The sequence below is a fragment of the Necator americanus genome, chromosome IV (genome assembly GCF_031761385.1).
Source record: "Necator americanus strain Aroian chromosome IV, whole genome shotgun sequence".
NCBI classification, from domain to species: domain Eukaryota; kingdom Metazoa; phylum Nematoda; class Chromadorea; order Rhabditida; family Ancylostomatidae; genus Necator; species Necator americanus.
In genome coordinates, this window is record NC_087374.1 from 13448380 (window position 1) to 13462000 (window position 13621).

General features: G+C 41.3%; 3 protein-coding genes across 6 annotated transcripts in view; 2 read left to right on the forward strand and 1 right to left on the reverse strand.

Annotated features, from left to right (window-relative positions):
* RB195_001158 (uncharacterized protein) lies at nt 1-435 on the reverse strand (the record flags this gene model as incomplete). The annotated part of the gene is made up of 1 exon (XM_064197805.1): nt 1-435. The coding sequence occupies one exon, from the start codon at nt 433-435 to the stop codon at nt 1-3; it is 435 nt and encodes a 144-aa protein (XP_064053686.1).
* Nucleotides 436-1138: 703 nt separating this feature from the next.
* RB195_001159 (uncharacterized protein) lies at nt 1139-10133 on the forward strand (the record flags this gene model as incomplete). 3 transcript variants are annotated; one of them, XM_064197806.1, is made up of 7 exons in its annotated part: nt 1139-1347; nt 3574-4468; nt 6217-6306; nt 6361-6473; nt 9694-9812; nt 9870-9969; nt 10034-10133. In XM_064197806.1, 7 exons carry the CDS (start codon nt 1139-1141, stop codon nt 10131-10133), a joined length of 1626 nt encoding a protein of 541 aa, XP_064053687.1. The 3 variants fall into 3 exon arrangements, with proteins under 3 accessions (XP_064053687.1, XP_064053688.1, XP_064053689.1); XM_064197808.1 differs by lacking the exons at nt 1139-1347; nt 3574-4468 and having other exon boundaries at nt 6229-6306; XM_064197807.1 differs by lacking the exons at nt 6217-6306; nt 6361-6473; nt 9694-9812; nt 9870-9969; nt 10034-10133 and having other exon boundaries at nt 3574-4504.
* A 2634-nt stretch (nt 10134-12767) lies between these two features.
* The window catches only part of RB195_001160 (uncharacterized protein), a gene marked incomplete at both ends in the record, with an annotated part of 18462 nt that continues 17608 nt past the window's right edge, over nt 12768-13621 (forward strand). For both annotated transcript variants that reach the window (XM_064197809.1, XM_064197810.1), the window contains 3 exons: nt 12768-12836; nt 12898-13014; nt 13070-13378. In XM_064197809.1, coding sequence (XP_064053690.1) covers nt 12768-12836; nt 12898-13014; nt 13070-13378 — 495 coding nt within the window. The remainder of the gene's footprint in view (nt 12837-12897; nt 13015-13069; nt 13379-13621) is intronic.

Below are 13621 nucleotides of genomic sequence, written 5' to 3' on the forward strand. Positions count from 1 at the left end.
TCAATCGTACTGAAACTTTTGAAATCCTGCTTTTACGGATGCCTGTTTTTCATCTAATGTTCTTTCCATCCTGTGTGCTCTTGTGAAAAGCTTGTAGATGACAGACAGGAAGCAGATAGGACGATATTTGCCGATTTCTTGTGGGTCTCCCTTCTTATACAACAGCACAGTCTTACTAGTTTTCCTATGAATAGGAATCTTGCATTCTGAAAGATAACGAGTGACGAGTCTCACCTGTGTGTTGATGAGTACTGGAGGTAGGTTCTGCTGATGCAGGCTAGGAGGACTAAGTACGACGTCATCGGGCTGACTGAGACGAGACGGCCCAATTAGCGCCATATATGACACCGGAGAAGAACATTTCTTAGAAACATGAGATAGTAGAGGAGTTGGTGGAGTTGGTTCCCTCGTCAACACGAGTATGGCAGTGAACATCGATTCTTTCGAGTGACTTACCTCCCGACGTTTACGGAAGATGAGAAGATGTGGTTAAACGCCAGCTTTGACAATCTTCGTTGCTTACGCTCCAACATCGAGCTACGAAGAAGAAGTCGAAGCTTTTTATATGGACCTAAAGAAGTTCAGAAAAGCTCATTCCATATAAAAGGTCATTATTGGCTAACAGTGCTGGCTGAAGCAGCAGAGGCGGGTAAGAGCATTCACTACGCTCGTCGGAACTTTGCCAATCATAGAATAAAAATAACTGCTCTTCGGAACCCAGATGCAACAACTACAGCATCGAGAAACAGGATCGATAAGGTCATTCACGAATTCTACTCAGATCTCTTCGACAGCCATGTCCACTCCCTCCTCATCCGTCCAGAAGTCCTCCTTTCCAAAGTTCTACATGCCATCGGTCGATGAAGAACCGTACTTTACTTGTTTTCGACAGAATCAAGCCTGAACATTTGAAGAACGTACCACCAGTCCTCATCAACACACTGGCGAGACTCGTCACTCGTTATCTTTCAGAATGCAAGATTCCTATTCATAGGAAAACTACTAAGACTGTGCTGTTGTATAAGAAGGGAGACCCACAAGATATCGGCAACTATCGTCCTATCTGCTTCCTGTCTGTCATCTACGAGCTCTTCACAAGAGCGCACAGGATAGAAAGAACATCAGACAAAAAACAGGCATGCGTACAAGCAAGATTTCAAAAGGCGTTCAGGGGTTCACGATTGACCACATACATATCGTTTCGAAACTCATAGAAGTGTCGCGAGAGTACAAGATCCCGCTGTGCCTCAATTCCATCGATTCGAGGAAAGCCTTCGATACAGTTGAGATCAAAGCGATCATGGAGGCACAGCAAAGGCGTCCCTACTCCATACATAAGGATACTTCGTGAGTTGTATGGCAACTTCACTACCAAAATTTCCCCATTCTACAACGATGTCATAGTCGACGTGAAGAGAAGAGATTGTCAGGGTGACATAATTTCACTACGACGATTGGAATGGGATAACATGAAGTGGAAGTTCACGACAGCGATTTACACTGTTTTCGTTTCGCACATGACATCGTCCTGATAACATCAAGCACCAATCAGGCGGAACGAATACTGACCGAATTTGGAACGTGTAGAAAGATCCGTCTTTAGCTGAACTTGGACAAGACGATGTTAATGGGGAACGGATGGGTTTCTGACGCTCCATTCACGCTTAAAGGAACGGTTATATCCGAATGCTCCAGTTATGTATATCTAGGTCGGGAAATCAAAATGATGTACGACCCAAGCTCTGAGCAGGACAGAAGGAAACGAGCGGCGTGGGGACCATACAAGAGCATCGAGGATGTAGTGAAGAGGACTGAGAACATCCGGCTCCATGCTCGCCTATTCAACATCACCGTTGTTTCTTCTTCAAGCTGCGCTTCAGAAACGTAGGCGTTTCGCAAACACGAGAAAAATGTTATCAGCGTCGTAGAATGCAAATTTGGAAAGGTGATGCTAGGAGTATCCCGCGCTACGCAAGTCGCAACCGGATCATCCTGGACCGTCTTGAAGCGATTCATTCTGAAGCGACTTATTAAACAACGCTTAGAAACAAGGTGCGCCGAACAAGCTGGATTTTGTTCTGGCTGATCAACGATTGAGTGGCATCGTCAGAAGAGTGATCGAAATATGGCAGCAGTCTTCAAAGCCAGTGCAGTTAACCATTTTGGGGTTCCGAGCCGCGAGCACTACTCTCATCGGGGCCGTCTTCTCAACGCAATTTGCCCCACTGACAACATGAATCAGAGAACAACTGCTGCAGTTTGAACACCAGCGGGATGTCAAGTGAGTGAGTAAAGTGGTAACTGGAGTAAGGAGCAGTGGCAACACCATTTTTGTTCAATTTTTATCTCCAGTCGACGACATTATGTGAAGAACAGTAGACCATCGTCTTGCTGATATCATGTCATTGCCCGGACATTGCAGCACTGACGACGTTGGTGTGAGCTTTGCCAAGAAAATTTGTCTCGAGAGCTTAATATCTGGGCTCCTGTGGCTTCTGCCGTTAGACAGCTGCGCCCCTAAAAGCATCTTATAATCCTACTTATTAATTTTTCCCTACGATATACCTGACTATTGCTTCACCTACAAGATTAAACTTATTGTTACGCATCTTAAGTCCGTAACCTGACCTTTACACTGCTCTAAGCTCGCAAACGTCAACTTCGAGTAATTCACACTGAAATTATTTAAAAAAATCATGGATACCGTGGGTCCACAAATAGGATTTCCCAGCTGCTCAACATAATTTAAAACAATTAAACGAATATTTAACTGTGATCATATCAATGCCAGAAAGTTATTCATACAAATCCCGGAACATTGAATGTGAATGTATTTTGAATTTTCTGGACTAGTTGTTGTAGTCTCATAGAAGTCCTTAGCAGCATAACTATGATTTCCAAATGTCTGTCATGTAAAAATCCCGCTTTCTATATAATTTATATATACTGTTCTTTGAGTGTTGTGCTTGGATGAATATGATTTGCATGGTCGAGCCTTTAGCCAAAGTGCAATTTTTGAATTTACAGTGGTCCCGTTTACATTTTGAGAGACCAGCTCATTGAAGAGTTAATAAAAACCTTATCTCGAAGCGTAGTGTTGATTTCACGTTGTTCTCGGTTTCTTTTTCTTCATGGCTGATCATGCGACTGCAAACATTTTGGTAGGTTCTATCGAATTCGGACCCCTTCACTTTTAAATTCCTTTGTGTTGTGTAGTCAAATGTAGAACTTCCCGAAAACATGGAGATGTAGTCACAGGAATACAACAATGCGGCGCCACAGATGCGTCAACGACAGGCGCGAGACAATTTCTAATGTATTAGGGTGTTCGGAAAGTATCTGCCGAAAATTTCGCAGAAGCGCAGATTTTTTGAGAATTCTTTTGAGCTCTGGAATTTCCCGTTTTAAATATATTATATAAGGACACTACCTCTTGTATACACATAACATACCTGGCTTTCTCTTCCTTGCCTATTTCATCCTATAATGGCAACATTCCACCCATACTCGGCACGTACTCCTTTACGGGTTGGAATCTGGCCACCCCGCTGCTGAAGCTCATAGAAACTTAAGTCAAGTATTCGGCACTAAAGCCCCTTCTGAGCGGTCTGTGCGCGCCTGGTTCCAGCGCTTCAAAGCCGGGAACAAAAAACTCGAAAATGAGCCTCGCCCTGGTCGACCGACTGCAATAACGTTCGACGAGCTAAAGAATCTGGCGGAGCAGCATCCATATGAAGGTGTGCGGTATTTTGCTGCCAGTCTTGGCTGTTCGCTGTCCACCGTGAGCAATGGACTGCGATCTCTCGGAATGGTGAAAAAGCTCGGTCAGTGGCTCCCACATGCATTGAGCGACGGCAACCGCCAAAGACGCCTGGGCATCTGCACTCAGCTGCTCTCCGGAAGCTTCAGATTTGACTGGCTGGACGCCATTGTCACTGGAGATGAAGAATTGGTCCTCTACGTCAACCACACCCACAAACGTGCGTGGTGCGCTGGCGATGAAATGCCCGATCATTTCGTGAAAGGTGAAATCCATGAGAAGAAGGCCATGCTGAGCGTCTTGTGGGGAGTTCATGGAATCTACCGTTTCGAACTGCTGCCAGACAACACGACAGTTACTGCCGAGGTCTACTGCGCTCAACTGCAAAGACTGGCCGACAAGATCCGCAAGGAGCACTCGAAGCTCGACAACGTTCGCCTGCTGCACGATAATGCGCGCCCTCACATCGCGAAGAAGAATTCCCACAAAATTCTGGAGCTCGGATGGGAAGTTCTACCGCACCCACCGTACAGCCCGGACCTGGCCCCGAGTGACTGCCACTTCTTCCGATCTCTTCAGTATCACCTGGAAGAGAAGCGCTACGATGATCGTGACCACCTCAAAAATGACCATCGGGCTTTCTTCGCCTCCAAGTCACCGGAGTCCTACGTCAAAGGAATCCGTGATCTTGTGGGACGTTGGCAGAAGGTTGTAGATGTTGATGGAGATTATTTCGTCGAATAATAAAATGTTGTTAAAAAGTTGTGGTGTTTTGAAATTTGGCCGTATTTCGGCAGATACTTTCCGAACACCCTTATATAATGCGCTCATTTTCATGTTTTCTGTTGCTATTTGGCAGCGATGCACTTCAAATCACATATTTCTCCCGAGTTAGAAGGGAGATAATCTAAAGAGCGTCGTCCGTCCCATGCTTCCCATTCATTTGATTCCAATGGTTGGTTCCAGCAATTCAGTTAAGTTGATAAAGTGGTCCCAGTTCATCAACTTATCTGAACTGAGTAAAAGGAGATATGACTAAACGATAGGAATCGTCTAGGCCTCACAGCCTGTCTTCGTTGTTGTTATTATTTATTATTATTTATTTATGGTATGGTTTTATTGTTATTTGGTAGTCTAGGATAAAAGATTTTCTCCTATATTGTCGCAATGAAATTAAATCCTCTTCCGATCTTCGTTCGTTAAAACTTTAGACGTGGGTGAGTCATGAGTATCTGACTCTACTCTTTCCCTGATAATGAGATGAGTATAAAACATTAGTATCTCAAATAAAACAACTGGACTACTATTGAAAAATTATAGTCGGAAATCTGTTTAAAAAAAGCTGAATCGGTTACGGATGAGATTTTCCAAAGATTTTTTTTTCTAGTGGTAGCGTACTTGCACGCGAAGATACCGCTGTTCTAGTGTTCTTTTTTTTCAAAACTTTTTCCGGAACTCGGAGGTTGATGTTCATATCACATTCCCAGGACAGAAATTTGAAAGGTACGAGTATGTGACCAATAATAATGTGTCGGTAGCATTGGCTTCAGCTGTCCGAAATTGTTTACTTCACGGATACAAATTCATTCCTAAGCAAACAATTACGCAGCATATTTTTTGAGCATACATCAAAGAGATACAAATACAAAAATGACCGATGAGCAATGTGCATCACTGATAGCAGACAACAACTTTGTTATCTACGCGGAAAGACATTATCGGCTACCGTATGCTGTTGAGGGCACGGAAGAATGAGGGAAACGTGCAGTGTAAAGCACCTGTGGCGGCCATCAGGTTGCACAGGTGAGTGCGAAACAGATTACTTGATCACATCAGCAGCTTTCAACCCATCACCTGTTTTACATAGGTGCCCTTCACCTCAAAACCGCAATGGCTGCCGTTGGAAAACGATCCATTTTTAAGAGTAAGTCTATCGTTGTTACTTAAGTTTATTCTATACTTGATCAAATCGAAATTTCGACGGAATTTTTGTTAAATTTTTTCACGTTTAAAAAATAAAAATTTCTGCGCTAAATTCGTCAGTAAACAACGCTTGACTTATATACGGGACAAAAAAACTTTATTTCTCATGAAAAATGAGCTGAGATCGGAATGATCGCCCCAAACCTTCAGACAGTGTGATATGTAAGTTGCGCAAGCTAGCAAATGTGTTTAATATCTGTTTCCACACTAGAAGTGGTTATTTTTCCTTGAGATATTATCTCTAGGCAATAATTCCTTCCGTTGTTGAAATCTTCTGGAATTATTATTTTAAGATGTGGATTCAAATGTTGTAGATATAAATAATACATCAAATCAAAGATTTGCATTTTGATCGTGTGTAACTCTAAGAATGTAAGAGTTTAGAGTTTACAACATATATTTTGTGTTTATTTTAAAGCTTCACCTATCTTCACTTCTAATGCATTTCTAATGGGATTGAATTAGTTCTCTAGAGTAAATACAAGATGAATCAAGTTGCAGATATTGAAGACTTAATCTCACCAGAAACCTCACAGGCATCCACAGTAATGGATAGAATGCAGGTGAGGAACACCTCGCTTTCTCGGATTGATAATTCCGCTGCTATTCGGTTTTAGTGTCCTCTCTGCTCCAAGACATATCTTACTTTCTTTGGGCTTCGTAGACACATGCAATGTCATCAAGATGGACGGGTGGATCAAACTTGTGCTCATTGCCAAAAACACTACAAGTAAGCTTTTTTTCTCTATTCTTCCTAGATTCTCCTTGAATTTTGTTCAATACAGCTTAGTGAGAATACTGCTACGCTGCTATTTCTATGAATGAACTTGTCTTTGTCCGGGTAGCTTGAAATTCTTAGCTAATCATATTTGAAATGAAAGCTTGAAATCATATTTGTTACAGCTGCTTAAGAAAATAGACTAAAACAGAAATCAGAAATCTGGACGATTACTGTAAGTGATCCTGACTTATAGCGGAGCTCACTGTCTGTGAGGTATGAAGGTTGACGGAGGTTTTTAGTGTTTTTATCTCACTGTGTATTGAAAACTGCTCCTACAGGTCTTTTTTTTTTGGTTGAGATACCGTTTTTGTTAAACTATTGTCCACGAAATCCCTTTATAGCTAAACCCCTTTTCCTAGACCAGATTTGAGCAAATGAAGTGTCTTTCATAGGCGGCAATATTTTGATGCCAAGAAGCACACCTGTGCGCACCTGTTCGCTTGGGTGTTACAAACGCAAAGAAAACCGGAAAGCACCGAAGCAGGTGGCACAAGTGGAGAGCTTGATTATTCGGAACTTCTGGACACAGTAAGAGTCACTACAGACAGGGTACTGCCAAATCTTCGAATGAAATCAAACGGAGATTAGAAAGACTGTTTGCTTCTACCAAATGTTCACTTCCGACTTATTTATAAAAGCTTGCGAGATCTAGGTGGAGGCGACAACAGAAGTGAAGTTTTAATGCTTTTAGTAAAGTTGTTTATCATTTTTGTTCTAAAAGATACTACTGCGCATTTTCAAAACAATGTGCGCTATTTGACAAAATATTTTGCCCTCTATATTGTTATAGTATACTGTTCTGATGTTTCATATAACATTATTGATTATTGTTATTTATATAGTTAAAATTGACCATGCCAAGCAGAGCAGACAGGTTTTCGACTTCCTTTCTTCGACAAAATTCGTTTTCCTTTTTTCTGCATACAAGTTGATAAATGGTGATGGTATTTTTCATGGATAAGAAGTATTTTTGCACTTACAAATTCGCTTGTCATTTGTCCTCCTCATAAAGTTGAATATAGACCTCAAATACAAACTAATTGTTGTGGCCTGAAATATGAAACATAGAGGAAAAAAGTTTTCAATCACTTTTGTTCTAAAGGAGGATGCTACTGCTGATTGACTAATAGTACTCTCTTTTAATGTTCTTTCCTTCCTTCCTAACTTCTTCCGCTCACTAGTCAATATTTTCAACTCCTCGTGCTATTCTTCACCATTTTTCTCTTCCGTTACTTTTGCTTTTTGAGTTTTTCACACCTCACTCGATGCCATCCATACACACTATAATCTTTGGGAGCCGCTGAAGCGACTCTAACATCTCTCCTAAATGTAATAAACTGAATACGCCGGAAACACTCCGTTATGTCAACACATTTTATCTCAATGATTTCAATGAAAAGCAACCAATAGAACCAATACCAACAACAATACCATAGAGTAATTCTCTGAAGTGATATAAAATGCTTTCTTAGTTGTTTTTAGCGTGTGCACTTTCAAGATCGAAGGAAGTGGGTACGAATCATACCATCATACCTTCACATTACTTCACAGTAGTACTAACTGTTTTATAAACCGAAGTAGAAAACCCGGACAAAAATATGAGATCAATGGAACCTGAATCAGTTCATTTTTCAATGAACTACATAGAACTTGATGGTTTATATTATGGGTTAGTATTTAAAGATGTCTGTTTGTCAGCACCGTTCACCTGTTGTGACTCTAACTTCTTCCTGACTTGCAACCAAATATTCCCAAAAAGTGCTGTGGATTTGGTGAATAAGGCTAGTCATGCGCACAAGACAAATTCTTACCACAAGCACACTTAACATTATCAGTGCGAAATAGAAAAAACAGAGTTGCAGTGAAGAGTTCTTTTATGTAGCCCTTTCTGCCCTTTCTTTGACGGGAAGGTAATTCTGAATTAGGGATGATTTTGAAAGAACTTATAGTTTTCTTAATCAAAGAACATTTGAATACCTGTGAAAGGATCTATGAGACTGTCTATTCAGTTGAACGTTTTTTTCAACCTATTCTACATTATCTTATCTGAAAAAATCACGCAGTGCGACCTTACAGTGTGAAACTTTTCGAACAGCGGTGGATTTTCATCGTCAGATTGCCGCTTTTGGAGCTCAACTTTTCTAAACTTACAAGAATGCCGCATGAGCCTCTTCCAATCCTTTTGATCAAACCGTATTTTCCGAGTATGTTCATTCTTGTTATGGTTAACGATTGTGGAGAGTACACCCTATAGATCAGCGCTCACTGCCATACATCAACTTAAACCGCACAGCACACACGTACTACCCCGACCAGATCCGCCTTCGTAACGCCCTCCTCTACCACAATTCTGGATTGTGAATCAGGTTCATGGCAACCTACTTCAAATATACACGAAAGAAATCTCTTACACGGCGTGTACGATTAGTTCACCAGAATCAAAAATGGCGACTATTCGCCGTACGGCTCTGAACATCGGAAACTTCCAGTGGTCGGGCACGCCACTGGAAATTGATTATTTGTATGAAGCTGTGAAATCGGACCTGTGTCCCATCGCCAGAGAGTTTGCCGTCCATGGCCCAGCGAAGCTTGTCAAGGTCAAGAATCTCAGCCCATTGCTACTCCACGAGCAGTCGGCGTTCGCCATTGCGAGAGAAAGAGCACACGTTTTTTTTCTTCTCGTTCCTAAGTAATCACTGGTTTCCTAAAACTCCTCCGGAAGAGTAAGTGGCTCGATTCAATCCTGAATCCAAACCGCCAAACCTTGGCCCAAAGAAATGTTTCTTTCCTGGTTGAACGGAGTACAGGAAGCTCTTTCGCAAGTCACCGAAGTACAAAACTACGCTCTCCAACAACAAAAGCTGAAAGTTGTCAATGATCGCATGCGCAGACAGCAGGCTAAGTATGTTGGATGAGGATCTCCAACATGCTAGGTCTGGTTTTTCTGATGTCTAGGTTGGTAGTTTTTTGAAGTACTTAAAATAGAGTGAAAAAAGGAAAGAGCTTATGCCATAACATGATACCCGTGTGGTGAGGCATGACGAATACAGTCCATAGAATGTTGATTCAATTCAAAGTAAGAAACAGAAGTAAACAGAAGCAATTCAGCTTGGAAGAGCAGAACACATTTTTCTTCAATTGGAAATTCACTTTTATCGAAATATTTCAGATCTCCAGGTGCACTTAAGATGCACTTAAAAACACATTCCCTACCCTGCGTTTGTGAGAAATGTGGGAAGAGTTTCAGCAGACCCTGGTTACTGAAGGGTCATCAACGGACACATACAGGTATCGCGCGCTCGTCCCTCGTTGCTTCATGATTTTCTTGACCCAGTGCCCATTCAGGTGAAAAACCCTATATATGTTCATTCTGCGGTCGTTGCTTTGCCGATCGTAGCAATCTCAGAGCACACGAGCAAACCCATTTTCCGCATCGAAAACACAGGTTTGTCGAGTGATGTCAAGGTAATTTTAAATTCTAAATTGTTTTGACAGCTTTCTAATTTCAGGTGTGACTATTGCGATCTCTCGTTTGCTCGTATTCAAGTTCTAGAGAAGCACAAAGCTCTATGTCCATTAAAGCTCGAAGAAGATTCAAGTGACTTTTAAGCTGTTGCAAAAACTTTCATGAATAATAAATTTTAAATGATCGACTGTTCGCTGGACTCGGATTTTGATATGTTGAATGAAGTAGTTTGCTGAGATTGTTGTCAAGATAAATAAACGGCAGCGTGGGAATCCTGATGAATCGGATTAAAAACAGCCTTATGCATTTGTGGGTGTAGGCCATTGGCAAATCCAGCGATTTCGAAACTGAGTGTATGTTGAATTGTCCTTTGAATGCCCGGATACTAACAACTGGTTCCAAAAGAATGAGAAACATAAGACGCATTGACGCTTTTCAGATCACCACCTTTTAACTAGGAAGGACGACGTAATGGAAACGTACTGCTGCAGAATAGAAACAAAAAACACGAAAATAAGCGCATTAAAGGAGTAGTCTCACGACTGTCGCTGATCCATATGTAGCGCTGCAATGTGGTACTACTGTGACTACATGTCCACGTTTCTGCTATACTGTACCCTCTTCTCTCATGTCTTTTGAATCTTTTTTTCTGGGATTTTGAAAGACATGTGCCCGATGCAACCACTGATTTATTTCTGCAGAAAGGCATATTCCCCTTGCTCTTTCATATTTTGTCTGAGCAATACCGCCATCATAGTTTGTTTTACTAGTGATAAAAATTAATTGTGGTTTTGAAATCATATTTATTACTTACTACACGATCGTGATCCCTTACCGTTTAGAAACTGTCTTCCGCACCACTTCGCTGTTCGGCTTCTCACGTGATCATGACATACAGATCAAAGTGATTTGATCTAGGATGCTTAACAATCAATTCTCTGTTTACATTTACATCATTTCAACCATAATTTAGCAAGAATTACTTTTAAAAAGACTGATTTTTGAGCAACTATGACGATCAATATTTCCGGATGTGACGGCAGCGAAGAAATGTAGCTCCAAAACCAACTTGAAGTATTTGCTAGGAAATACCGTGATTCTTCATACTTACTTGTCAAAATAAAAATCCACAAAGCTTCCAGCTCTCTTAGAATATATGAAAGAAATGTAACACGTTTGATGATACCTTCATTGAATCACGTCGTACAGTTCTTTAAAATGCTGTACACGTCACTACGATCAGAACCTATCAGAGCACCGAAGAGGTGCGGAGAACGGTTTCTAACCAGTAGGAAATCATGAGCGCTTAGCAATAAAAATGACCACAAAAGCAGAAAATCCGCAGTTAATTCTTATTTAAGGAAAATGCAAGGGCGGTGTAGTGCAAAATGAGGAGGTGCAAAGGATTTATGCTTTCCTGATCAAAAATAATAGTTACTCCGATAAGAGCCACCCCAATTCAGATTTGTACAGATTGCGGCAGAGATAACTCCCACATTTCAAAAAATCACTGTGGGCTCACCAGAGCAGGAAAGGAGGTGCAGTTCACTCCTTACAGTAGGACACACAGTAAAGTTATCAGTTGTCACCATGCTCTGATAGGCTGCGCACCAAGTTTTGTAGCGAAGGTTTTTTTCTCGGAAATGGCGGATCAATAGCTGCGCCGTCTAGAACGGTTTGCACGCAATTCGGTTTAGGTGGTAATGAAAACGTTGCAGTCTGGAGAACGATTTTTCTACGGATTTAAGGAGTAGAACAATAGCATTGAATCCACAAAAAGCATCCGCATTGAAGAGAAAGCCGTTCAGACGTTCTAGAAACACACGAAAGAGCAAAAGTGAGAAAGCACGAAAACAACGCGTTTCCTTTCACGAGACAGTTCCGTGGCCTGATTTGAGTCCCTGTAACTTTTTTATGGGGATACTTCAAGCCCGAGCTTTTCAAACATCGTGCTCGGTCCTTGCACCAACCGAAGGAGCATCTTGATAAAGAAGTCAAAGGAATTTCGCCCGATATGCTAGTGAGAGTGATGGAAATCTTCCAAGAACGGCTCCAAATTCAAGGGCTCTGTATCAGCCGCCAGAGTCACCATTTGGACAATAAACGTTTTAAAACTGAGATTAAAAAATTCACTTAAAAAAATCTACATTTGAAAAATAAAAATTTGGTGACACCTCGTAAGATTTTTTTCACTCGCTGTTTGAAACGTAGAAGTTATTTCTGCCGCAACCCGTGCATAAAATCTCATAGATAAACAACGACCTTATATCAAAGTCTTTTCTTAGACTGCTTGTTTTGTCACGAATATAGCCTAATCAACACCTTGACACTGATGAAACCGGTCGGAAACAAATGCGCGCAAGATCCTCTTTAGTTGTTCTGTAAACCAGAAAACTTCCCCATTCTCTAGGGAAATTTTTGCATTATCCCTGCTCCAGCACATAAAATTTCTTTAAAATGTACCTGACAATTCGCTTGAGGGTCCCACACATGTGAGAAGTGAGGAGCTAGAATCCTCTTCGAGGTAACCCGTTTTCTGAATCTCCCACCATTCTGAAAATTGATGGACCTCTTCAAAATCTCGCTCTATTCTCTTCTCTTTGGCGGGAGTGTTGTTTTAAGGACAACCGCCCTATATATCTTTTGCAATATGATTAAGACATCCATGTAACATCAACTATCCTTATCACGAAAACAAGTCAAATCCTATGTTATCCTCAAGGGAAAGAATGGGTAAGATTCATTTTGCCAACTTATTTTCTTCCAACTACTCACCTATGAACGAATCACCAGAAGCAAGAAAGAAACCAACTCTAGAAAGTAAGGAGGGAAAGCGCCACAAGCGAGTGAGCCTGCTTCAGCATATGTTCTCTTTCGTTAATTTCGAAAAAGAGTTTCAAAGTTCAGAAAGCAAAGGATGAATCGAAACACAGTGAGTCTGGATTCTCGCTTACATGCTGCCGCAAGAAGCAACAAATGAAGAGAGTGGATGCGAGAAAAGGCAGAGGGAAGGGCAAGGAAAAGGTGGGAATTCTGTTGTGAAGATCAACACTTCTTTCGTGATAACATAACGTTTCAGAAGCATAAGAAATCGCGATCTCGAAAATCGAAATCAAAGTCGAAGAAAAAAAGAAGACGAAGTAAGAAGAGCAGAAAAAGCAGAAAGAGGCGTAGTAAAAAAAGAAGTAGGAAATCTAGAAAAGCGAAGAGCAGAACGAGCACGAGCGCCAGGAAGGCTAGAATGATCAGAGACAACCGAGAACATCTGATAAAGTCTCAGAGTTTGACGACTCCGACAAAGAGCGGCGAAAGCACTGAAGGAGCTGTTAAGGATTCTCCTTTCGTATCTTACGATGCACCGATCACTCCATATTCTCCAATGAAAAAGGTATGAATTATTTTGACCCAAAATAACGTTATCACTATGAGTACTATCCTATCCTGCTTTATCAGTATACTCAAGCCATTTTAACGTAGACCAGTAATGTTCTATTAGTGCTTCCTCACTTGCACCGAGTACCCCATAAAAAGTCCTGTGAAGTTATCATTGAAAAACTACTACTGCAAAAGGTAGTGAAAAAGGGTAGAAATGTGGAAATGGGAACCACTAAACTCTCGAAACAGTCCGAAT